The 27,743-nt window shown below is 41.3% G+C and overlaps 1 protein-coding gene across 5 annotated transcripts in view; it reads right to left on the bottom strand.

Moving 5' to 3' along the window:
• The window catches only part of LOC115653702 (chondroitin sulfate proteoglycan 4-like), a 92,707-nt gene extending 65,884 nt beyond the window's left edge, over window positions 1-26,823 (bottom strand). For all 5 annotated transcript variants that reach the window (XM_030567261.1, XM_030567260.1, XM_030567262.1 and 2 more), the window contains exons 1-3: window positions 26,729-26,823; window positions 6,074-6,237; window positions 438-4,007 (exon numbers count right to left, since the gene is read on the bottom strand). In XM_030567261.1, coding sequence (XP_030423121.1) covers window positions 438-4,007; window positions 6,074-6,237; window positions 26,729-26,813 — 3,819 coding nt within the window. In that variant the 5' untranslated portion in view covers window positions 26,814-26,823. The remainder of the gene's footprint in view (window positions 1-437; window positions 4,008-6,073; window positions 6,238-26,728) is intronic.
• Between the last annotated feature and the right edge of the window lie 920 nt (window positions 26,824-27,743).

Here is a 27,743-nt window from a genome sequence, read left to right as displayed (position 1 = left end):
GTGAACTGCAAATACATTGATAAATGTATTTAAAACTGTCTGGTTTTCTTGTAGTGTTGATAAATACAGTGTCTCTGCAGCGTCTCTGCAGCTTAATTTTTTTCAAGTACGCAGGGAATCGAAGCCTATGGTCTCTGTCTTATTTTAACAGATAGATTTGTTTTTTCTTTCTAGTGATGGAGGAATGCTAGTGTCAGAGTGCGGGGCTACCTGAAGTCTATAACCCTTTCTGCACTGAGGCCAGCAGATTCTCAAGTGCGGATACCATAATTGGAGTTACTCTTCAAAATTAATATCTAGCAATAATTCAAGTTAGTTACGTTAAAGATGACGGTTTTGTGGAACCGAGACATTAAAAGGGCTTGCTGTGCCTGGGAAACAGGAATAAAGAAGAAAATCCATTACAGACAGAAGATTAAAGCTAAATTTTAACTCACCTGCAATTTCCCCTTACTGATTTTAACTGGTTTTCCTTCTTCAACTAAGAGGTTGTTATTGTGTACAATCTTTGGTGGACGTTGATGGCTTTCCAAGTACATACGAACATGCATTCCAGCATCCTGGTGGATATCCTTAGCATAAACTGTAAAGTTAAATGTGTCAACCAGGTTGTTACTGTCATCATGCCTATAAATCACATGTCCCCTTTTTAGGTCAAGTTGGGTAAAGGAATCTGTTGCTAGATTATTTACAAAGATTCTTCCATGTTTTGGAGATAAGAATAACTCATAAGTAATCTCGTGATCCCTTCTAATGTCTTGGTTTGTGATGGCACTAAGGTTAGTTGTTGTAATAGTTCTCTCTTTTCCTTTTTGGACCAATAAGCCTGTATTGTTTGCTAGTCTAACATAGGGATCTGAAGCACTCACTTCTAGAAGAGAAGACGTGTAGTGTTTGCCATCAGTTACAAATAACACAAAGCGCCCATAATCTGCACCACTATGTGTGAACAGGACTCGCTTTTGCTCCAGGTCCTCTTGTTTGAATTGATAGAGTCTATGAGTGTTATCATTCACTAGAGTCAAGTCTCCATTAGGAATGCCACGCCTAGTGTACAGCAACTGCCCGTCATCAAAATCAGAATCAGGATCATGGTAGCATAGGTCTGCCAAGGTCAATAAGCGCTGCCCATTCTTAACCACATGAAATACCTTATCAACCACACGTACTGGTTTCTCATCATTCTTCAGCTCAACAGAAATATTAAATCTTATCTCTGCTGATAAAGGTTCTGTTCCAGCAGCAGAGCTCACCCATTCTCCTGATTCTCTGGTGGATGCTATGACAAGAAATTCATCGTACATGGTCTCAGTGTCATCATGGACATACATAACGCGTTCACCCATTATATCTTGGTTACTGAAAGTGGTGAGGTTATCATTACTCTCTGGTGAATCTGAAAAATTAATGAGTTTTAATTTCCCATGTTGAGGACTCTTTGTAACTTTATATTGAAAGGCCTTATTATCCATGGTTTGTGCAAACAATCTGCTTTTTGTTATTAGCGCTCCTTCACCTTCAGTTATGGTCAAGCCATTGTTTGTCAAAATAATGCTTGTCAGCTCTGCTTTAATGTTGATTTTGAAATCATACACATTTGACTCCAAATACTTTGTAAAAACTAGGAATCTAAATGAATCCTGAGTGTTCTCATGGGGTCTGTTAATTAATTCATATTCTACTTCACGGTCTATAATGCTTTTTTGGCTAAAAGTTGAATTTTTTTTCAAGGCTTGGTTCTTAAGGAGCATTTGCCCTTTCTTGGGTAAGGACAACAACTTATAATTAAGTTCACTTTCAGGTATTTCTATATCCATCATCACAGCAAAAAGATTATCTGAATTCAGACATTTCTTTTTTGTTTTTTCAATTTCTAGAGGAACATGTTTCAATAAATTATACCTCAACCATTTCACTGTGATTGGAAACATAAGCTCATCACTGATTGTGTTTCCAATGTGAACCTTAAATTTAAAGTGATCTGTAACGTTTTCCAGCTGCAATGCTTTGAAAATACTACAGTACCTCACACGGCTGCGCTCAATAGAGCGCTGAGAAAAAATGTTTACTTGCTTCCACTCTCTGCTAGAATGCTGCCTTTGAATTTCACCAAATTGGGGTGATTCTGTGATCTCATATCGTATCTCCATCTCTTGCTGGATGGCATTTGTTTCAACTGCCAAGTGGCTGAGTGTGATCAAAGCTGCATTGCCTTGTAGCACTTTTATTCCTGTGTTATTGACCACTTTATAATCCAAAGGAACAGCCATGACACGCAACACAACTGTGTTGCTCATTTTCTCTCCATCACTTGCTCGCAGCACAATTCTCGAGTTCTTGACCCCAGTGTGGACAAAGAAAATGTTGCCTTCTTTTAAGTCCTCATTAGAAAAAGTAATAATGGCTCTCCCGGGATTCTTGGAATTTTCTAAAAATCCTGCATCTGTATTCACATTTCCAAGTACTGAAAGACTGAGATTGGCAGAGTCTGTGTCTTGATCTGAAACCTTTATTACATCGGCAGTCAAGCGTTTCTTTGAGTTCTCAAACAAAAGAAATAAGTTTCCCTCAGGGAGCATAAGTTCAGGAACATCATTTGTCGGAGTGATGGTAATCCTAAAAACATATTGCTCATGTCCTTGCAGATATGGAGATATATCCTTTTTACTACTGGCAGAAATGGAAAAAGTAAAATTATCATAAGTGTCCTCAGAACCATCATGGACATATAGCACTCTTCCTTGCCACAGGTCTAACATTGTAAATGTGCCCTTCTCCTGCTCTGGTTCAACCCCTAACCTCAAGTAACCATGAGAGGGCTGCTCCTTTATTTTAAAAAAGATCTGTGACTGACGAACCCCTAATTTCTTAAACTCTAAATTTACTTTAATATGTTTAGATTCAAGTGGAGCTTGTCCACCCTCTGGGACAATCAAGTTATTTAGAACCAAGAAAAGGCCACTATCCTCTTTGCCTTGGGGTTTGGCGATTTCAGGAAAATTGACAGAAGTGGAGGCTGCTGTTACAAGAGGAGTCTTTTCTGTTGTCATTACAAAAGAATTTGTCTTAAAAGAATTCTCTGTTTTGCATCCAGCTGAAATGTCCTTTGTAACCAGAACATTCTTTAATGATCTCTTTTCTGAATTGGCTTTCAGGTCTCTTATGCAACCTTTGAAGGATCCTCCTCTGGCATATTTTCCAGAAACTGAGGTTAGCTCTAACTTTATCACTTCTACCCGTGTGCTGTCATCTACACCACCTACAAAGAGTGGCCCTTTAAGAAGGGGTATCTTGCTGTGGGAAGGTAGTGATGTTTTCACTGTTTCTCCATCTAACATCAGCTGCAAATATTGTGCGGTAAATTTTAACTCAATGGAGTGCCACTTATTATCACTGACTGACTTAAGAGAAGAAAGCTGCATTCTACTTTTACTCTTTCCAATATGGGCCTTAATTAGTCCACTCTCAATTTCCATTGCAATGAAATCTCCTGCTCGTCCAGAATGATAAAGCAGCAAGCCTCGCTGAGCTGAGGTCTGTATTGCACACTCTAAGCATCCTTCACCCTGGACATTCCACAGCTGGAAAGAAACATAGGATTTGGAACTAAAGAAACTGATAGGCTCATCTTCACTTGCAAAGAATTCATCACTGCATCCCAGTGACACTTCATGAACATTTCTGAACCCAGGATAAGGTCTCAGGGACGTTAAGATCTCATGCTGATTGAATAACACATCATCGATACATCCTCGGAAATTGGTTAGTGCTCTATCAAGGTAAGGAACATCAAGGGTACCGCTCCCACCAACGTAAAGTCCACGTTCAATATTTAATTGATATAGAATCCCAGGCATTTTTGTACTAGTTCTATAATGTTTATCAAGTACCAGTGTGACATTATCATTTTCATGATATAATTCAGCCAGGTGCCAGGCTAAATCATTTAGCCTGGAGCTCTGTTGAGAATGCAGCACTCGTTCCCCTGCTCCAAAGTTCATTCTCAACTGTAAGAGACAAAATTTTAATGATGAAAATCAGTAAGTGCATGGATGATAATTAAACTAATTGTGTGTGTCTCAAAGAAACAAGTAATACTTAATGCTTTAACAGCTGCTCAACTTAAGTTTCAATCACTGCATTTTCAAACTTTGAGCACAAATGCATTTATTATTTTTATGGATTTGCTAACACCACCACATCAAATCCAAACCCAAACCCATTATACATTTTGGGAAGGTTTACCTGCCAACACAGTTTTAGTCTTGGTCAGATGCAAACCCAAGAAGTGACTATTTCCAGTTCTGCTATGACCAAAATTTACAAGAGCCCAAGGTGAGCATAAAGTGCAAGGTCATGCATGAATTCCTGCTATAAGTTGGGAGCTCAACAGTTGAAAGTGAAAGAGGAGGAAAGACACACAAGTATATAAATTGATCACAAGATGACTATGAGCTACTAATGTGATGCGTCTGTGGAAAAGACAAATGCAGTCTTAGCACATGTTAGGTGAGATATTTCCAGTAGCGATAGGACAAGGTACTGGTAAGATCTCATTTTGAATATTGTGTACAACTGTGCTCACCCAAATTGAAGAAAGATTAATTCAAACTTGAACAGGTGCAGAGAAAGGCTACTAGGATGATCAGAGGAATGACAACCTATCTTATAACAGGAGACTAAAAGAGCCTGGCTTGCTTAGCCTAGCAAAAAGAAGGCTGAGAAGGGATTTAATTGCTCTCTATAAGTTTATCAGGGAGATAAACATCAGGGCAGAGAAGAGCTATTTAAGCTAAAGAACAATGTTGGCATGGCATAAGAACAAATGGGTAATAACTGGCTATGAATAAATTTAGACTGGAACTTTGACAAAGGTTGCTAGCCACCTGAGGAGTGAGATTCTGGGAGTAGTGGGGGCAAACAACTCAATCAGTTTTAAGATTGTTGTTGATAAAAGTATGAATGGGACTGTACAACAAGGTTGCCTGCAGTGCTGTGGGGGCTGCCTTTGACAGTTCTGGGGGTCCCTTTATGTCTTATGTTCCTAAAATCAGCTAGACACCTGTGGGGCCAGGAAGGGAATTTTCACTTCAGTATATTCTGGGAGGGGGGGAAGGGATTGTCTCCTTCCTCTCAAGCATCAGAGATGGCCGTAGCTGGAGACAGGACATTAGATAGGCAGGATCAGGGCTCTGAGGTAGCACCTAGCATTCTCTCTCATAGATGCTTGACGTACTGGTTCCTGTTCACATGGTTAGAGTCTAACTGACTGCCATATTCAAGGTTGGGAAGGAATTTCCCCCCTGGTCAGACCTTGCAGAGTTTTTGCCTTCCCCTGTAGCATGGATGTGGTTCACTTGCCACGATTATCTGGGTACAGCAGAACCTGAGAGTTACAAACACCTCAGGAATGGAGGCTGTTCGTAACTCTATAATGTTTGTAACTCTGAACAAAATGCTACGGTTGTTCTTTCAAAAGTTTACAGTTGAACATTGACTTACTACAGCTTTGAAACTTTACTACGCAGAAGAAAAATGCTGCTTTTAATCATCTTAATTTAAATGAAACAAGCACAAAAAATTTCCTTACTTTGTCAAATCTTTTCTTAAACTTTCCCTCTATTTTTTCAGTAGTTCACATTTAACACAATACTGTACAGTATTTGTGTTTTGTTTTTGTTTTTTGTCTCTGCTGCCTGATTGTGTATTTTTGGTTCCAAATGAGGTGTGCGACTGACCGGTCAGTTCATAACTGTGATGTTCTTAACTCTGAGGTTTTACAATATATCTTACTTTACCAATTCCCTGCCATTGCACGGGCCTCAGGCATTGGTACACCTTGGTCCCTCCTCTTCTCTGCTTGCAACACACAACGGTTTAGTCTCCTGAGAACTGTAGTGCTTTAGTCTAATTCTGGTTGTTGGGCAAGGTGCAGAGGTGGCTGCATGGAGTTTAGTGGCCTGTGATATACAGGTCAGACTAGATGACTTTGTGGTCCCGCTATGACTCCAAAGACAAACACTAGGCAAATCAGTGCCTGTGCTCTCTATTTTTTATAATTAAAAAATCACACCTGTAAATATCCTGAGTGCAGTTCCACCAAACAATAATCCTCGTTTCCAGCTGCAAGAAAAAGCAATCCATGTGGCTTGCTGGTTCGAAATCGTAACTGCAATGATGTTCGAGTGGATGATTCTGCAATGTTCAACTCCACGTAGCTATCACCATAAAATGATACTAAAAGAAAAAAAAGAAAGAGACTTACAATATATGTACTTTTGCAAAATGCCTCCTCATCTTTACCATACACACACACACACACACACACACACTGGGTATCTACTATATCCGAAAATGAATAGTAAGAATTAAATTTCCATTTTTGCGTGCTAGAATACACCAACCCAGACAGCTGGTGCAGTGCACAATAGAATCCTAGGTAGATACTACACTTGATCTTAGCTCATACTATATCTGAGAAATAATGCTACTGAGAACCTTGTGGCCAACAGTTAAACACACTGCTGGCCCTACGTCTAATGTTTAGAGAAGCAGTGGAAAGACTTTTATATCATCACTGTACTTAGTTCTACAGCAAAAGCAGACAACACCGAAGAGGGCATAAACTTACGGTTGCGGTTCTCAATCTATGGTACAAAAATCTCCAGGAAAGAGAGAAGATTCTAGTAGTAAGAGATTCTCAACCTTTTTCTTTCTGAGGCCTCCCCTCAACACGCTATAAAAACTCCACAGTCACCTGTGCCGCAATAACTGGTTTTCTGCATATAAAAGCCAGAGCCGGCATTAGGGGGTAGCAAGCAGGGCAACTGCCTGGGAGCCAATGCCACAGGGCCCCCCACAAAGCTATACTGTTCAGGGTTCAGTTTCAGCCTCGGGTGGCAGGGCTCAGGAACCTGGGCTTCAGCCCCATGTGGGGAGGCTTCGGCCTTCTGCCCTGGGCCCCAGCCAGTCTAATGCTGGCCCTGCTTGGAGGCCTCCCTGAAACCTGCTCGAGGCCTGCAGGGGGCCCCAGACCATTGGTTGAGAATTACTGCACTAAATGATCTCTTTCTCTAATGAAATAATCCGCAGAATAAAAGAGTTGAAAAACAACTGATTGAGTCAAATAAGTTTTGGAGTTGAATGGACAGGAGTTCCTCTTCCCATAAACACGCCATAGACAGAAGGCAAGTAAATGGCCAATAGATTCAGATGCCTTAGACTAGAGTCTCTCATACAACATGTGCCTGAAAAATCAAAAGCAGTTTTCCTGACCTTTTGGTTTTTGTTGTTCTCTACAGATAAAATATTATTGCTCTAATAATAGAGGAATGTAAGCACCTCCCTTTTTCAAAGGAAATATTAGGTCAAGAGAATCGGATGGATGAGGGAACTGTTCTTAATCACTATAATAGTAGTAGTAGTTGTAGAGTGGTAATGTGTAGAGGCAGCAACCAAGGCCAGGAACCCTTTGTGCTATACACTGTACAAACACATTGTAAAACACAGCCCTTGCCCTGAAGAGTTTATTACCTAACAGACAAGAGAGATGGAGAAAAGAGATACTATCACCCCCACTATACAGACGGCAATCTGTGGCACAGAGAAATTAAGTGTCTTGCCCAGACTCATGGGAAGTCTATGCCACAGATGAAAAATGAACTTAGATTATTTCGAGTCCCCTCCCATGTCTTAATCACAAGATCACCCCTTCCACTATGGCCACACTAGATTTTAGGAAAGCAGTATAATATCATGGGCCACGAGAAGTTCAGTTGGAGAAATGCAGAGGCTTTCAATTTCTGTATTAAGATTCTGAGGAGTTATATTTCTATTGCTACGCTAGATCCTACAACCCCTAATGAATAGGAGCAATGGTACAGGATTTGACTAGAGTCCTACCAATGAACTCCCTTAGGAAATCTATTGTTGAAGTTTGAATCTTTCACAGATTTTAAGGTCAGAAGGGACTATTACGATCATCTAGTCTGACCTGATGCCTAACACAGGCAATAGAATTTTGCCCAGTGATTCCTGCACCAAGCCTGATACCCTGTGACAGAACAACGTAGATATTAGAGAGACCTCCAATCTTGATTAAAGATTCCAAGTCTTGGAGAACCCACCACATACCTTGGGGTAAGCTTTATTGTGCACAGAGCAATACCTTTATTTAGATCTTCCTGGATGAACTAGAGAACAACTAGGCTAGAGGTAGCACAGGATCAAAAATGCCTCACAGTGAACCACCGGGGGGAAATATCTGAGTGGAAATAACAGAAGAATTGACAAAAGAATCCTTGGGATTATAAATTTTGCCTTTTACAAGCCAACCCTTCGACTCCACAGTTGTGGGTGGGGCAGCTAACTCGGCAAACGGATCTTTCAACCTAGGCATTTATCCATGGCTAAATCACTACTCGAGCCAGGACCACCTACAGTATCCTGGCATTGTCTGTGTTTGGATTCTTCACCAGTGAAAGAAGCATGTTATTATAGTGTAGCAGTCAGGTTCCTCTAGACGAACCTCTTCAGTATGCTTTTTGGCTAAAACCACATTAGAGGTGACCTTCCGAATGTCTCTGGGACCAGATCTTTTAAAGAGAAATTGTTTTTGTTCTGGTTACATCATATCATCAAGGAATACGAACGGAGTCAAGCCAGTAACATTAGAATGTCTCTTGCTGTTAGAATATGTGAATTTAGCACATCATTTAAGGAACTTGTTTTTTATATTCTCTCTGGGACTGGACAGTACATTCCATAATACTAAACAGAGCCCCAAGAAAGAGAGGAAAGGTCCTTAGACAAAGTCAGAGCATCTTTCTTGAAAATGACTATAACAAACCAGTATAGTTGTAACCATGTTAGTCCCAAGATATTAGAGAAACATGGTGAGTGAAGTAATATATTTTATTGGACCAACTTCTGTTGGTGAGAGAGATAAACTTTTGAGCCACACAGAGCTTTTCTTGAGATCTGAAGAAGAGCTCTGTGAGGCTCAAAAGCTTCTCTCTCACACCAACAGAAGTTGGTCCAATAAAAGATATTACCTCACCCACTTTGTCTCTGTAATAAACAAGAGCAGATATGGAGAAAGTGCTCAGACTTATAGAAGAGGGCTTTTTTCAGTCAATCATTTAGATATAGTAGGGGGTGGGTATTTTATCCCATTAACTCAGATACCACCTGTAACAACTTCTTTTGTAAAAGCTCAATCCACTTAAGCAATGAGAATTTTCTATTTTCTTAAATATGTCTTGGGAAGTTGGTATATTAATACGTAAGTATGTGACATTAAAATTCACTCATTCTACAGTTACTGCTACTAGTTGTCTCTATATTTCTATAGATGCAAAAAACTGAATGAGTGAGTTCTCATTTTAAATCTTCTGCATATCATGTAATTAGCTGGTTGCTTTAGTTCTAGGGCAGCCTGGCATCTCTTGCTCTTTTGGCGGACTTTGTATGCAGAACATAATTATCCTGGCTTTCACTGTCACCATATAACAAAATCATATTTAAATTATTGTCCACTTTCAGCTCTAGTTCACTGCTATTTAAGCATCTCCAGTCCCATTGAAGACTGTTTTTCAAATGATTTTTCTTTGTCCTTTTCTATCTGAAATACAGAACAATAAATGCCTTCTTTCTTCCCTAATTTTAAAAAGCAACACCCAAAACATGTAACTACCAAACACACGAAGCCTAATTCTGCACCCAAATCCACTTGTGCAGTTACCAGGAGCTGTGCATGCATCTTGGGGAACAAAATTGGGATCAAAGACTTTACTTAAAATTAGCAACTCAATTTGTTCTATCAAAATTGTTCACTCTGGGATAGATTAAGCCCTGCAAAAGGGGTGGCATCTAGCTTTACTGCCGCAGGAAGAACCCTGGGAAGGAATGGTGAACTCGCAGTCACAACTCCTTCCGTGCTCCTCCCTTGCTGTTGAGGGGAAATAACTTAATGTAGGCCTTTACAGGGCGCACCTTACACCATCCACCATGTCTTCACAGTTCCAGTGCACTGGGGAGAGAGAAGCCTAGGCTCTGTCTATTCCCTTACTTTGTGTGTCCCCAACTCACTCCCAAGGGGGAGCAGCAGCCACATGAAGCCTGTTCTCCCTACTATGCCTGGATTTGTAATCCAGGAGAGTCCCTCACATCCATGCAAGGTACAAGAGAATAAGACTTTACTAAATTCCCTCACCCTCTGAGTTTAGAATTGGTAGTCTTTTTATATGCAAATATTGAACTACACTATTCCATCTCTTAAAGCAATAAATGTGCATCCCACTCCTCTACACAATGCAAGACTCAGCTCCCACATGGCAGAACAGCTGCAGAACATTTCTGGTCTTCAAAGTGTTTAACAGATATTGGCATCAGTGCTTCTCTTTAAAGATAAAATAATGTTTTGGCTGTAGGCCCATAGTGCAAGCAAAAACAATGTAGCTTACACTGAAAGTACTTCCAGAAATGCTGAACCTTTCTGATGTGGAAATGAAAATATGCTAACTAAGCTATTGATTTTATTTTTTGGCATTAAAACAGAAATGTCAGAATTAGGTCACAGGACAACTGTTGCTCAGATTAATTACACTAAGGTAGCCTGGTAACATTCCATGCAGTTAGAGAACACAGCCAGATGCAACCTCTGTGTTATTATAGTGTGAAATGTCATGCAATCTAGTAAATTATCTAGTTATTAAAGGTCAAAACATAAAAGGCAGAGGATTTGTCAAACAGTTTCTAATCTTTTTTAATTGCTATAGTATCTAAATTTCATGATTGCTACTTCAGGAGGGGACACATTTGCTGTCCCTAGCAGGGACAGGAAGGAGTCACTTCTTGAAAGTTAGGAACATAGGGATTGCCATATTGGATTACCCAGCGGTTCTCAAACTTTGGGTCAGGACCCCAAAATGGGTTGTGACTCTGTTTTAATGCGGTCACCAGGTCTGGAGTTAGACTTGCTGGGGCCCAGGACTGAAACCTGATCCCACTGCCAGGGCTGAAGCCCAAGCCCAAGGGCTGAAGCCCTGGATGGCAAAGCACAGGTTAGAGGCCCCCCACCCGGGGCTGAAGCCCTTGGGCTTTCACTTCCGCCCACCCCCCGCCCAGTGCGGTGGGGCTTGGGCGGGGTTTAGGCAGGCTCAGGCTCCTGGTATCCTGTAGTAATTTTTGTTGTCATAACGGGGTCTCAATTCAGTGAAGTTTGAGAGCCCCTGGATCAGACCCATGGTCTATATAGCCAGTATGATGCCTCAGAGAAGGGTGCAAAACCCCCACAGTAGTCAGTTATAGGATAATCTGCCTCCATAAAGGTCTGATCCTAATTCCTCAAAGTTAGAGACTGCCTTAAACCCTGAATTATTATCTCATCCAAAATTCTTTGTTTGTATTTTGACAGGCTGGATCACAGAAACCCTCTTGGGAGCTGCCACCTGATGTGCCAAGATTATTTCTACCCCTGCCTTCCCTGCCCTATCACCTTAGGACTTCAGTGCCCTGCCTCGTTTGAGCCAGACTCACTAGCCTGCTGCAAACCCAGACCCAGGTCTGAATCACGTCCCCTAACCGCTGTAGTTTTACCTGAAAGCAGCTAACAGAAGCGTTCTTGTCTTTTAACACTCAAATGCCCAAATCCCAATGGGGTCTAAAACCCAAATAAATCCATTTTACCCTGTAATAAACTTATACAGGGTAAACTCATAAATTGTTCACCCTCCGTAACACAGACAGAGAGATATGCATGGCTGTTTATTAATACGTACTCTGGGTTAATTAATAAGTAAAAAATGATTTTATTAAATACAGAAAGTAGGATTTAAGTGGTTCCAAGTAGTAACAGACAGAAAAAAGTAAGTCACCAAGCAAAATAAAACAAAACACGCAAATCTGTCTCATCAAACTGAATAAAGATAATCTCACCCTCAGAGATACTTCAATAAGTTTTTCCCTCAGACTGGACACTTTCCTGGCCTGGGCACAATTCTTTCCCCTGGTACAGCTCTTGTTCCAGCTCAGGTGGTAGCTACGGGGTTCCTCATGATGGCTATCCCCTTTGTTCTGTTCCACCCACTTATATATCTTTTGCATAAGGCAGGAATCCTTTGTCCCTCTGGGTTCTCACCCCTTCCCCCTCCAGTGGAAAAGCACTAGGTTAAAGATGGATTCCAGTTTAGGTGACATGATGCCATGTCACTGTAAGACCCCAAGCCTTCATTCCTCCCAGCCTGACTCACAGGAAGGCCTGCCTGCAAACAGAACCATCCACAGTCAATTGTCCTGGTTGATGGGAGCCATCAAGATTCCAAACCACCATTAATGGCCCATACTTTGCATAATTACGATAGGCCCTCAAAGTTATATTTCATATTTCTAGTTTCAGATACAAGAGTGATGCATTTATACAAACAGGATGACCACACTCAGTAGATTACAAGCTTTGTAACGATACCTTACAAGAGACCTTCTGCGTGAAGCATATTCGTGACATTATATTCACTCATTAGCATATTTTTATTAAATCATACAGAGTGCAACGTCACATGTATTAATTGTTATAACTCCGGATATTCTTGTTCTCTGTACCTGTCCAACCCCTCTTGAATGTTACTAATTTCTTGGCCTCAATGATATCCTGTGGCAGTGAGTTCTACGGTCTAATTATGTACTGACTATTTCCCTTTATCAGTTTTGAAGTTGCTACCTCTCAATGCTAATTATTGGTATTACAGTAGCGCCCAGGACCCCATTGTGCTAGGTGCTGTACCAATGCAGAACAAATATATAGGCCCTGTCCCAAAAAGCTTACAATCTTGCATATATGCTCAAGAAAGGAAGTTCTGCTTCTCTGAGAGATTTCTGGGGATAATAGTGAGTGATTACATAAGTGTTCTTCTGTCCTGATGGCTAAGTGCCCTGAGCACTAGCTGAGTAATTTATCCAGTGTCTGGCTAAGACTGGGGCTCTGAGGAAGTTTACTCACCAGAGGCTCACTACCAAAGGCTCATTCCAGGGGAAAACAAAAAAGCTAATAGAAACAGATTGGGGAATCAATCAAAATAAATAATGGAGATTACTATTGACTCCACAGAATGAGAGTGTGCGCCTACCACTTATTACTCATGTTGGCAGAGTTTACTTTTGATTCTCTGCTGCTCATGGATGCTAAGCTAGCAGCTGTGCCCAGGAGCAGTTTTTTTCCCATCTGCACTTGTTGAGAAGGGTGCAACCTCTGCTTTTGGATGCAAATGTCACTGCAATTTATCCCTGCCTTCTCCACGTTGGGATTAGATTACTGCAATATACTCTGTGTGGGACTACAATTTGAAACCCTCCAGAAATTGAAGTGAAAGAATTCATCCTGTGTGCTAAGAAACTTCTTTTTCTTTCAGCTGTGGAACAGTCAAGTGCTTTTTGACACTGCTGGCATTGGCATTTGTCCTATAATGTCTTTTTACAGGTGGATTGGTGGTAGATAAAGATGTTGTGGGATCTGTATGGCACAAATGTAGGTGCCCACTTTTGAGAGTGTTTATGGAATAGTATTTAGTGAATAATAGAGAACACCCATCAGGGCTGAAATGTGATAGAACTGTGCAAACACACTAAAAGACAGCGCCAACCCCAAAGAGCTTACACTCTAACTAAGACAAGATATCAGAAGGAACTGAGGCAGAAGAATGAAGGAAAAGGTACTAAGAACATGTTTTTACATAGGCCAGATGTGTGCATGACTAGATGGTTTTAAGATGTTTGGTTTTGATCTTGAGGTTCATAAAAAAATTAATCAATTATGAGACATATCAGAAGTTTCTAATATTAACTACATAGATCCAAGCTACACAGCTGTGTGCTCTCAGTCTTCAGAATATAAGACCCTTCAGTAAAAGGTAGTGTAAATCTTCTTTAGTCTAGAAAGGAAAATAAATGTTAATTTTCTAATCATAAAGATGGTTCTCCCTTTCATGCAACTAGTTCTTCAGGGTGTTGATTGTTTGTTTTGACACATTAAAAACTTTTAAAAGCCTGGTTCATTTTCACTCATTTCATGACTGTCCAACATTTGTGGTGCCAGCTCAAGAAGAGAGAACAAGTAGGAAACAAATGTTTCTACTTCTGTTTGTCAAGCTCAAGATGCTCTTAACAGCACTACATCAAAAAAGTGTAAAAATTCAATTATAAATTCATAAGCATCCCAGACTCTCACTACATGTCCTATAAGCACTTGTTGAAAGGCAGCCCATAGAGCACAATGAAAAACTCCACTTTCCTACAAACTCCAATAAATAAGTTTATTTCTGTAACCTAGAGTAACCCAGTTCACTGTTAATAAACATATTCTCACAGTAAACTCTCAGGACCTCTTTTATAACCTCATCCCTATCAGGGATGGACCCTGGGCCACCCACAGGTGCATCCCATATAAGAGGGCAGCACACAGCCTCTCTGTTCTTAGGGAAATGATCAGATAATTATCTGCATGTGAAGTTCTTCTCTTTAGAGAAAATGAGTTTTCAGCTAGAATGCTCTGTTGGAAAACTCCCAGCACTATTAATCAGAACTCAACCAAAGTGATTCTGTTAGATTAATTTATAACAAAAATGTTATGACCTACAGATTTATTTATAAATGTTGTTTTATCTTCTTCCTTTACCTTGTGGCTGCAGGTTTGTTCTCTGAAACAGTCATTCAGACTGTAACAGGAGTGTCTCTAAATCTATCCCTAGCAACTCCAGAGTATATACAGAATGTTTGAGGTAATCTGCAAAGATAAATATTAGCCCTAAGTCTATTACACAAATGTTAGTCAGTTGGTAGTGACGAACTTGTATTAAAACCTCTAAAATAAAACTCTCCAATTCTGCATAAGAGGCTATGGTAGTATCCTTATTAATACAGAAAACCTATTTGTTAGAAGCTGTTATCTATGGAAATAAATTTGAGTTTTTATGCAATATTCATGTGCAGCTGTTAACTCTTTTGCTGATGCTTTTGTAAAGGTTTGTGTATACTGAACAGTGCTAGATATTAAGATTACCAGTCACAGAAACCAAGAATTTGAGTAACCCAAATACACCTAAGTATATGCATAATGGAGGGAAACACAATTTTGGAAAGTAAAGAGATTGCCCTTTAAACATTCAAAGGGATCATAATAAACTGTGAGAACATGGCGGGGGGATGGGGAGAAATCCTTGATTAGGTTGTTTTACAATGCTGATTAATACTAATTTGAGATATGCTTCCACTTTTATATAGAAAGCAACAAATGGGTCAGATCTCTTTTGGAGAATGTGATGCAATCTTTATAACATGAGATACTGTGGAATTCAGCTTTACGGCTCATTCTACTACAGGTAAACCCCAGATTTTATGAAGGTCTCCAAAACCCTTCTAATATAGTTTTGAACAAACTAATGTTGATGTTGTAAGACTTTAGAAGTGAGGGAATAAATTTCAGATAACTTGAGTTTTGAATCAGCATTTGGAAAAATTGGGATTTATTTGTAATTACTTTCTAAAGGTAACCTTTTATTTGCCTCTTGCTTAAAATGGAGATAATGATATTGACCTCCTTTGTAAAGTGCTTTGAGACCTATTGTGAGGTCTGAGGCCTTTTTCTGCAGCCACATTAGGACAGCAGCAGCCGTGAGCTAAAAAGCAGAAAGTCAGTCTCACATTCCATCTAAATTACGTTAAAACAATGAAATATCAGGCTGTTAAGAAGGCACTTCTGTTCTAAAAGTACCCACCATCACCAGATTTAAACATCTTCATATCTGTTTTTTTAAGAAAACTTTCTTTGACAGCATTCTGTCTGGCAAGCAATCACTTACCAACAGTTGTGATTGTGAAATCAATACTACTTTATTGTTTTGACTTTATGGTCCCTACTTCTCTATTGTTTATCTGTATAGTCTCTGGTTCTTTAATTGTTTTTGTTTGTTGCATAACTAATAATGCAAGATTTAAATCAACTAAGGTGGCAGGGTATGATTGTTAAAGAATTGTTTTGCAATATATTAGGACTGGTCAAAGAATTATTTTGTAATATTTTAACCAAATGATTGGTCAAGATATAGCTAAGTATAATGCCAACAGACCCGGTCATTGTCAGATGGAATCGAACTGGGGACCTCTGGAGCTTACTGCATGAGCCTCTATCTCATGAGCTAAAAGCCAACTAGCTCTTAGGTAAGACTGTAGAACAGTCTCATTTTATCTCTCTCTCTAAGCAGTCTCGAGGGCTTGTCTACATCAGAAAGTTGCAGCGCTGGTGAGGGAGTTACAGCGCTGCAACTTTGAAGGTGTACACATCTGCAGGGCATCACCAGCGCTGCAACTCCCTGTTTGCAGCGCTGGCCGTACTCCCGTTTTGTCTCGGGTGTAGAGGATCCAGCGCTGGTGATCCAATGTAGACACTTACCAGCGCTTTTCTTGACCTCCGTGGAAGGAGGAAGCCTCTGGTAATCAAGCTGGTCTCCTTCCCCGGCTTGCTCTCGCGTTCCCGGAACCCCGAGCAAGCAGGTCTCCTTCCCTGCGGTTTGCAGGGTGGTTCGGGGAACGCGAGAGCAAACCGCGGCGAAGCTGGTCTCCTTTCCCAGTTTGCTCTCTCGTTCCCGGAACCCCGAGCAAGCAGGTCTCCTTCCCTGCGGTTTGCAGGGTGGTTCGGGGAACGCGAGAGCAAACCGCGGCGAAGCTGGTCTCCTTTCCCGGTTTGCTCTCGCATTCCCCGAAGCCCCCTTGAAGCCGCCCAACAGCACTGCAGTGTGGCCACATCTAACACCACTTGCAGCGCTGGTTGCTGTAAGTGTGGCCACTCTGCAGCGCTGGCCCTATACAGCTGTACTAATACAGCTGTAACAACCAGCGCTGCAAAATTTTAGATGTAGACATGGCCTCAGTGACACTAGATAGGACAGAATACCACACCCAGAAGGTGTGTGGGTTACATACTTCCCCTAGCTGAGGAAGCACATCCCTAGCTTCAGAGACTTCCCAGCTGAAATCCTGGACAAGCCCCCACTTGTAATGCAAACAGACCTCAGCTGTCTGTGGGTGGGATCAAACCTGGGACCTCTAGGGCATAGTGCATGAGCCTGTACTGCATGAGCTAAAAGCCAACTGGCAGTTAGCTAAGGCTGCAGAGAAGACTTATTTTATATCTCTCACTCTAAGCAGTCTCAGTGCCACATAAGCAGGACTCAAGTTTCACTATATAAACTGGGGTCCAAAAAGGAGACCGGGGGGAAAGAAAGGAAAAGAAAAAAAGAATAAAAAGAAAAGACCTAGAAGAAGAAGAAGAACTCACCTCCAAGACACAGCCCAAGATCAGAGCTGCTAAAATCGTATGCATGACCGTGACATGCAGCAACCAGAACCTAGATGAGACTGAACTTGCATGGCCAACAGGGAAAGTCCTCCTGTGTAATCAGGATTGGTGAGCATAGCACAGTATGCTTACCATGTGTATTCTGTTTGGTGATTGTTAATAAATAGAGGTTGAGGATATTACTGTGTAAGGCTCTTTAACCAGGACAAGGCCCTGCAAATCCATAGAAGATTATGCCCTGAACCCTAGGAATTGGGTAAGGGTAGGTGCTTTTTGCCCCAAGCCCTAGAACTTGGTTAAGATGGTAGGGGGCCTAAATTAACTGGGTTATGACACAAAAGGGTAGAGATGAGATGCCCTAGCGCAGTGGTGGGCTGTATGCTGCCCATCAGGGTAATCTGCTGGCGGGCTACAGACATTGACCGTCTGCAGGCACAGCCACCTGCAGCTCCCAGTGGCTGCTGTTCCCGGTGGCAAACTGCAGCCACTGGGAGCCGTAGGCGGTCATGCCGGCGGATGGTTTATGTAAACAAACTGTCTCACAGCCCAACAGCAGATTACCTGGCAGGACACAGGTTTCCCACCACTTCTCTAGAGCGTGCAAGTAACATTATGATTAGGAAATGCTATACAAGAGTTGGGTAATAGTACTGTATTATACTGATAAGTAACCCCTGTGAGGATCAGATTAGAAATAACCTATTTTTCTAAAGTTTGTGAAGTAGGAAAGATTTTTTTTTATCACAATTTCTTTGCAGATTAGTAAAAATTACAGTCTGGAAATTAGAACTAGATTGCCATGATGTGGCTTTAAAGTGCTGAGTAGAACTTCACCATCCTTATAAAATTGAGACTTTGCCTCTATGCATGTGTCGGATTGCTAAAACAAAGCAAGTAATTTTCCACTAGAAGATAGGAATACCTAGATATTTGATGACAACAGCTACTGTATGGTTAAACTTAATACCATATCTTTTTTTATAGAGGAAGATCCTGATGCAGTAGTGTGAGACATGAAAGTATTTTACATTATAAAACAGATACTGGAATTAAAGCAAGTTTTTGCTATGACTTCAATATTGTGGTTATCTGCATATACATTAACTGCTGTTTATAAATTCAACATACTAAATTATCATAGTGGTATCTGAAACATAACTGTTTCCTCCAAGTTTAGGGAAATACATGTACACATTGACAAATGTAAAAAGCGACAAAGAGTCCTGTGGCACCTTACAGACTGACAGACATATTGGAGCATAAGCTTTCGTGGGTGAATACCCACTTTGTCAGACGCATGTAGTGGAAATTTCCAGAGGCAGGTATAAATATGCAGGCAAAAATCAGTCTAGAGATAATGAGGTTAGTTCAATCAAGGAGGATGAGGCTCTCTTCTAGCAGCTGAGGTATGAACACCAAAGGAGGAGAAACTGCTTTTGTAGTTGGCTAGCCATTCAGAGTCTTTGTTTAATCCTGAGCTGATGGTGTCAAAATTGCAAATGAACTGAAGCTCAGCAGTTTTTCTTTGAAGTCTGGTCCTGAAATTTCTTTGCTGCAGAATGGCTACCTTTAAATCTGCTATTGTGTGTCCAAAGAGGTTGAAGTGTTCTCCTACAAGTTTTTGTATATTGCCATTCCTAATATCTGACTTGTGTCCATTTATTCTTTTACGTAGGGATTGTCCAGTTTGGCCAATGTACATGGCAGAGAAGCATTGCTGGCACATGATGGTGTATATTACATTGGTGGACGTGCAGGTGAATGAAGCCACAACATCATCGGTTCATTCACCTGCACGTCCACCAATGTAATATACGCCATCATGTGCAGTCATTAGCCTTTCTGGTAGTGTTCCCACATGCCTGTGATATTCTTTTATACTTATGCACACTCAATACCACACATTTATATAATTGAACTGTTTATTTTCTAACCTGATTTCACGTTTTTTACATGGGAAATGTTTTGGTAGCTCTCCGTTTCTGTAAGACAAACATAACCAGCAGTGATACCAATTGAAATAAAGGCCTAGATGGCTTCCACTCCCTGCCCATTCATGGACAGTCTTCCCAGGTCCTGAGCAGAAACAGGAGTGAGGGAGCTAGTGGGCTAATAACGCTGTACCCCACTTCCTAGAATCCTATGGAAGGCTCCACAGTGAAGAGGAGTGAAAGCTGGACAGGCCATGAAATCATTATCCCTTCATTCAGATTCCTCAGAGAAAGGTAGCACAACCTAGGACGGCATTATCTTGTCCTGAGCCCTCCTCTGTGCAGGGGTATATCAGATGAAGAGATGCCTGGGGCAGCTGCACACAGGGAAGGCTCTGACAGCATGGCTACAATAGAGCCATACTGCCAGGGAGCAGCACATGCCCCTGCAGGCTTTGGTGCTTATGAGAATTAATTATGGATAATTTCACAAGGTCGTCTCACATTGTTCTCCTCCTGCACCCCCTTCTGCAGGTTCTCTTCTTGGAGACTGCTCTCTAGGCCAAACATTTTAACATACTGCAAGGGAAAGATTCTGTTTTTGCTTGTCATAGTCACTGAATAAGTTACAAGAGCTATATTCCCTGAAAATAACAAATGCTTCAAGGGGAAAAGCCATTAACAATATTTTATGTACCTTTACATTAAACAAAATAAGCTTTCATTCAAATCCAGAGCTACATCCAGACAAAACAACTTCTTGTTTCTCTTTATTAAAAAAGAGAAAACAGCAAAACCCTAAGATTTCCGCCATATTTTAAATGATTTTAATATGGTCTGATCAGGTCTAACACTGAATTCAAAGGTAGGTCTATGTATGGTGAGCAGCATTTGGCCCCAAGTGTGCACCTGTAGAGATCCCCATGCTTCCTTTTATTTAATAAACAAATAACCAACCAACCAAACAAACAAAAACTTGGCTTCTGGAACTCATTAATAGGATCCAGAGTTTCCATCTACTGCATAGATAATGCACCTAATTTTGTTCTCACACTGGTGTAAATCAACAGCCAGTGGAGTTGCTGAGAGAAGACTGATATGATATTTACAATGAGAAGTAAGACTACTCCAAATTCATGTTAAAAAAATTACAGGGAAAGTAAATTCGGGGGAAGTTGTGTGGCCTGTGTTATACAAGAGGTCAGACTAGATTATCACAATGGTCCCGTCTGGCCTTGGTATCTATGAAATGATTGACTCACATGATATAAAACTTTAACAGCAGAGTTCACATTAATGCAACAAAAATACAGAGGACACCTATTGAATTTCTTTTGCATAGACACATCTGGTTGCTATAGCAGACATACTAAAAGTAATACAGTATAATAATTAACAGTGATATTTCCAGTTTTCATAAAACAGTGACCAAGCCTTCCTTTCAGTTGTATACCTTTTTTCTGGGAGGAATTTTGGCTTTTTGGTTTAGGCACTAGATAAGGACTCAAAATTGAGACTACTTTCCTAGCTATCATAGAAATCTCTCTGACTCCAAGTCATAGAATCAAAGGACTGGAAGGGATCTCAAGAGGTCATCTAGTACAGTTCCCTGCACTCATGGCAGAACTAAATATTATCTAGATCATCCCTGATAGGTGTTTGTCTACCCGGCTCTTAAAAATCTCCAGTGAGGGAGATTCCACTGTCCTCAATCTCTAAACCAAGGATAATGCTTCTCTACATTACAAAGGTGTTGCAAGGATAAATTCATTATGAGATGCTCCAAAACTACAGTAAAAAAAAAAAAAAAAACAATGTTAGGAACCATTAGGAAAGGGATAGATCTATACAACAGAAAATAATGTCATTACATAAATCCATCATATGCCAGCACCTTAAATACTGTGTGCAGTTCTGGTTGCCTCATTTCAAAAAAAGATATATTAGAAGTGGAAAAGATGCAGAGAAGGGAAACAAAAATAATAAGCGGTATGGAACAGCTTCTATATGAGGAGAGATTAAAAACACTGGGACTGTTCAGTTTAAAAAAGAGACATGGCTATGATAGAGGTCTATAAAATCATGAATGGTATGGGGAAAATGAATAGGGAAATATTAGCTACCCCTTTATATAACACAAGATGCAGGGGTCACCTGATGAAATTAATAGGCAGCAGGTTTAAAACAAACAAAAAGAAGTGCTTCTCCACACAATGCATGATCAACCTGTGGAACTCATTGCCAGGGGATGTTGGGAACGCCAGAAGTATAACTTTAAAAAAAAAATTAGATTAGTTCCTGGAGGATAGGTCTATCAGTGGCTATTAGCCAAGATGGCAGGGATGCAATTCCAGGCTCCACTTGTCCCTAGACAGCCAGAAGCTGTGATAGAATGACGGGATGGATCACTTGAAATTGCCCTGTTCTGTTCATTCACTCAGAAGCATCTGGCATTGGCCACTGTTAGAGACAGGATGCTCTGTCTCTAACAGTGGAGATGGACCATTGGTCTGATCTCGTATTGCTGTTCTTAGTTCTTACAATGATGGGAGCCATAAGTACCTAGACATTTCTTTACTCATCTTCAGCAGCTGCTTTTCCTAAATGCAATTTTATATTAAAAAAAAATGTTTTAAAAGAGTGCAAGAAGTTTCAAAAAGCACTGGCAAGGTTTGAAAGCTTCTGTGGTGGGATGTTGAGTTAACAGGTCTCTGTTTTAGAAGGTCAGGTCCTTTGTGGCACTTTACAATTCCAAATTCCTCCTTGCACTGCTTTCTCCATCAACACTACTGTGCTTTGACTACGTGCACACAAGTCAAGAGTAAGGGTCTAAACTATGGCTCTTTAAAGTGTGGGCTTTTCACAACAGAATGTTAGTGAATTATTCTTGACTGCTAGTACAAAGAGCAGAAGCAGAGCAATATAATGGTAAATTAGGAGCAGAGCCCCAAAATGAGGGAGCACATGAGTCTTGGAGAGAAGATAAGATTTTGGAGGCAGGAACTAGGGGAGAAGGAGGAGGAGAAAAAGAGATGGCAGAAACAATATTATGTGCCAAACTGTTGCTAAATGACACTGACAGCGCAAAAGCTGGGAAGGAGTTTTGCTACATTAGTTTTTGACATTTTAAAGCATGTCTAACCTTTAATCTAAAGTAAATCTTCTGTTTATCCAATCTTTCCCCACTATAACACTTAGTTATTTTGTGTACAATGAAAAGCAAATACTAAATGAGTTTGCAAGTAAATAACCCTCACCAGCAGTGTGCACAGCATACATGAAATATGCTTTATCTGTAAATCCTTCACCTACCACAATTCTAGAAGAAAGGTGGCCTTGTGATTAAGGTACTTGACTACCATTTAGTAGGCCCCCGTTCAAATCCTGGATTTACTACATATTCTTTCTGAGAATGTGGGCAAGTTATTTAACACCTCTCAATCTCAGTTAAGCTTTTGGAGGCAGGAACTCTCTCTCAAGCCTAGATAACACTAGAAAAGCTTGTCTAGTATAGCTAAACTGGCAAACTGTCCAAGTGTAGACACAGCTTATACCAGAACAAGAGTGCTTTAGCCGGTACAGCTTATACAAACTCAAGCGAATAAGCTATACCAGCAAAAGCATGTTTTTGCTTGTATAACTGTGTCTATACTATGGCTTTTGCCAATATAGAAATGTTATAAAATAAACAAATAAATCACACCAAGTGACATTGCTATACTGGCAAAAGTTTCTAGCACTGACCTGGCCTTGTCTCTTATTGTGTTGTTTGTAAATTGCCTAGCACAACAGAGCTGTAGGGAGCAGACCTCAATATTGATGTAAAAATAGTTACTAAAATATTTATTAAAATTTTTGCTTGTTATAATCATAAACAACTCTTTATCAGACTCCGAAAGACAAGAGTCACCTCTCTAAGGACTGGTAAAAGGAAAGACAATGCCATCTTTAATAACCATTATGTTTAGAGACTCTCTAAGAGTCATTTAAATTAAACAGGCTATTTAACAGCAAAAGTATTTTATACAGGAAATACGAGTGCTGGACTCATTTGAAACAGAATTTCAAGTCCTATTCAATCCTGAAGGGATTTGGAGACAGTGACTATGCATGTTAATCATACAGAAGGCTATTTATTCAAACTATTGAGCTGAGATTAAAATTAATTGATCTTGTATCATCTTGGTGAACGGAGAGTTTCACATGTAATTCTTGCACACTGAGATGAGAACAAATGATCCATTAAAGATTAAATACTCTTAACATCAACATGCGTTAGGGCAACACATTTGCCCTAAAGGTAGAGGGTGAAGAAAGGAAATCTGGTATTTTATCACCGGTAACTGCTGAAACCAAAAAGGTCAAACCTCCTTAATGATGTTTACAATGATGTGGGAATGTATGAATCTACATTAAAATGGGATCTTCTGCCGTGTATATTTCATAAATATAAGTCAAATAGACAAAAATCTAGCTAATTAAAAATGCAACTTACTGGACCGTATATTTGTTTTCCAGGAAGCAAAACAATTAAAACACTCATCTATTATGCCAGTTCAGAAGAAAGACCATGATCCGTACATGTATATCTTTACTCACATAAAGTGGTCCATGGAAGTCACTGAAACTACTTGTGAGTGTAATTCCATGTGTGCGTGTTTAGATTGGGTCCAAAATCATATTAAAACCTATATACATATACTACACTTCATTAACATAAAATAATATTCAGAAAGAAAAAACGGTGACAAACCTGAGTTCCAATCCTGCAACCCCAAAATATGTTGAATTCCGGTCAATGTCAGAGATTTGCAGGACCTGGCTCATAAAGACAGTCCCACAGCAAAAATATCTTTTGAAGAGAAGTCCATTTTGTGTGCTTCATTTTTAGTCATTAATATGATGATGAAAATACAATATAAACCAACTTCTGCTGGGATCTTACTAATATAAGATCTAATCCTTTGCAGCTAATACATATTTTTTTAAAACCGTCAAAGAATTTCCTAACACAGAAGTCTGAAAACTTCTTAACTTTTAAATATAATTTCAATGCTCTTTATAGACTTCTTACATCTATACTGTCTGTCTTAGTATAAAATATGTGTTTCACACCAGTGCTTTCTCTAAAGAAACCACTTTCACAGAGAGGCTTCAAGACTCAAGGGATTTTCAAGTGTGCTCAGCATGGGCCCAACTCTACCATTGTTGCAGTAAATGACAAAATTCTCATAAACTTCCATAGGACTTGGGCCAAAGTGAGCACTTCTGAAAATCCCACTACAGAACTATACCTAAAAGTAACAACCACTCCCAACTGTAACTGGGATTTCTTGTCATGAAAACCTGTGAGAACACCATCTGGGACTGCATACCACAGTTCAAGCTACCATGTTGCAATATGAGCCCCATATATTTAATGCAGAATGCATGAAAATAGTTCTCGAGGGAACATTACCAAATATCTGAAGTACTGCACATTTATTTTAAAAGAAAATTGTATTGTCTTTACAAAGATCCACTATCTCTTAACCCCAGATAATTAAGACATCTATACACTCATGGAGCTTCTGAAATGATGAGCACCCTCAACTTCCAAGGAGAATTCCACTGCAATTCACTCATGAGCTATGGGGTTCCAGAAAGCTGTGGCTCTGCTACAATGCACACTTCTACAGCTACTTAATGTATCACTCTCTAAATGGCTATTTCAAACTGCCAAATCACATCCACTGTTAGAATATAGGTAGTAAGAAAAACTCCAGCCCTTGATGCTGTTATGTATTATAATGAGAAATAAAAGATTTGAGATTTTAGTTGCACTGTTAGTTAGGGTAACCAGACAGCAAATGTAAAAAATTAGGATGGAGGTGGGGGCTAATAGGAGCTTATATAAGAAAAAGACCCAAAAATCGTGACTGTCCCTATAAAATCGGGACATCTGGTCACCCTTCTTACTTTTAATGATTGCATAAGGGCCTGGACTTTAAAGTTCTTTGTCTAGAAGAGTTGCAGGTGCTCAGGCATGAGAGGTCTCAAATTTAAGGGCTACTTCTGAACATTCTGATCACTACTTTAAAAGTGAACTTAAAAAAAAGGGCGGAGGGGGGAGTCTTGCTTGTGTTTTTTATTTATCTTCTGTAATGTAGCATGACCCCTTACAGTTTTTAAAAGGAAAGGGAAGCCTTTTTTCTAATTTTTTTTTTTATTACAGAGATGGGACATGTCAAGTTTTCCAGGGAGGTCCTCCTGAGGACTGCAGACCTCAGTGAAATAGAGACATCACAATAGACTAAAACCTGAGCCGGACGTTTCTTTGCCCTCGGTTGAAAGGGAAGAGATGTTGACTCTTTCACAAAAAGCTTTTATCCTGTTTGTCAGGAGCTTAAGTTAAACCAGTCTTAACAAAAAGTTGTAAAAAAAAATTGACTGAACACCAACTCCCCTTCTAGTGAGGGACAGGGCAGCTGCAGCTCATATTTTCAGCTTTGCTCCCTGCAAGCCCTTAGGTATGTGCCGAATTCCTCACTCTTGGCACTACTCTCATGAATAAAGTTATGTGAAAATGTAAAGGGTCTCTCTTGTGGTATCACTGTCCCCCTAACTCTCCAAACAGTCCTCCAACCAACAAAACAAAAACAAAACCAGAAATCAATGCCTAATATTTCAGGAGACCAAAAAAAAAAAAATGAGCAGGAAAAAAATCTTTAAACAAAAAAGCTTTTAAGGTTTTTGTTATGCACCATAAGGAAATAGAACAAGCAATGTCCTCTGGTATACAACTTTAATGTGCTGCTAAATCTTCAATCCACTATAAGCAAAGAATAAACAAAAGTTTAAAAGTTCAGCACTTATTTTAAGGCCTGACATTTCTGAAATCCCAATTCAGACCCCTGATCCTGCATTTCTCCTTCCAAAGAACGGAGGTTTGGGCCACTAATTACGAACAAGACCACACAACCCTTCCCGGTGGGCTAGCGCTGGCTTAAAACGGATACGAAGTGAAGGAAGTGCCTGTCAAATGAGTCTGACTTCGATTGCAGGTCCGTACACAAACACCCAGTAAGCAGTAAGCACAGCGCGCCTGGGGCACTGAGCCCCCGCAATCACTGTAGCTGGGGAGCCGCGGAAAGCGCTCGCCCCGGCAGGCAGAATGTGGCCTGAAGTGCCTGGTGCTCGGGGCCTTTCCCCTCTGCTACAGTGCAGCGCTCGCCGGAGCCCACGCGTGTCTCGGCTCCAGCTGCCGGGCTGCGAGAGGCACCGGCCCCGCACAGGGAGCGGAGCCGGAGGGTCCCGCCCGCCCAGCAGAGCGCTGGCCAGGCAAGGCAGGTGCTCGCAGCCGCGGTGGCAGGCCCCGCCGAGCCCACCACGGAGCAGCCGAGGGGCAGCAGCCCAGCCCCGCCTGACGAGCAGGTTCCGGGAGGCCCGGCCAGGGGTCTCTGCAGCCTACCTGCGAGAGCCCGTAGGCTAAGGGCGAGCAGCAGGAGCAGGGCGCTGGCGAGGCCGCCGCCGGGACTCCTCCAGCCCGGGGCCATGCCGCCTGCGCTCCCAGCTTCACCGGCTGCGCTGGCCGCCCGCTCCAGCTCCGGCGAAGGAGGCAGCAGCGGCCCCGGGGTGCACGGCCGCAGCGCAGCCCCGCCCGAGCAGCAGCTGTCGCGCTGGCTCCGGTCGGGTTACACTTGGGGGGGCGCAGGCTGCTCCCGGGGCGGGGCTTCGGGGTGCCTGGCCCTGGGGAGAAGAGGCTACAAGGCAGCTCCCAGCCCGCGTTCCCTACTACCTGCGCCCGTAGCTGGCCCCCCAGCTGCTGCAGCACCCGCCCCCTTCCCCCCGGCTTTCCCAGCTTCTCCCAGTTATCACCCAAACCCATTTAAAAACAGTTGTTTGGATCATTTTAAATTGGATTTTTAAAAGTGCTTAAGTGGCTTAGACATTTAAGTCCAGAGCCACTTAGGTAACTAGGTGCCAGTTTTGGGTGCCTAAAACTGCAATCCACAAAACGCCCATTTGGCTCATGTCTAACCCTGTAGGCTGTTCCAGGCAGGGCCGCCCAGAGGATTCAGGGGATGGGAGTCTCCCTTAGTAGGGTTGGGAAGGAGGTAGGTGGTGCTGGATATTGCTCTTTTCATGTGATCCCTCCCCCACAGAAAAGATAACAGCTTGGCTCTTTGTGTTAAATAGCTGTCTGCAAGCCTCAAACTAATGAATGAGCTTTAGGGTAGGGTAGGCTGTGCCTCCCCAAACAGCCTGGCCCTGCCCCCATCCAACCCCCATCCGCTGCCTGTCCCCCGACTGCCCCCCTCAAAATCCCCGACCCATCCTGCTCCTTGTCCCCTCACTGCCCCCCACCAAGACCTCTTCCCCAACCACCACCCTGGGACTCACCCCCTATCTTTCCCCAATCATTGTATAGGGAGCTAGGCACCCGAGTCAGGCTTTGTGGATCCCAGTGTTGCACCTGTGACTTT

This window comes from Gopherus evgoodei, chromosome 6, assembly GCF_007399415.2.
Source record: "Gopherus evgoodei ecotype Sinaloan lineage chromosome 6, rGopEvg1_v1.p, whole genome shotgun sequence".
NCBI classification, from domain to species: domain Eukaryota; kingdom Metazoa; phylum Chordata; order Testudines; family Testudinidae; genus Gopherus; species Gopherus evgoodei.
This window is presented reverse-complemented; position numbering and strand designations above follow the sequence as displayed.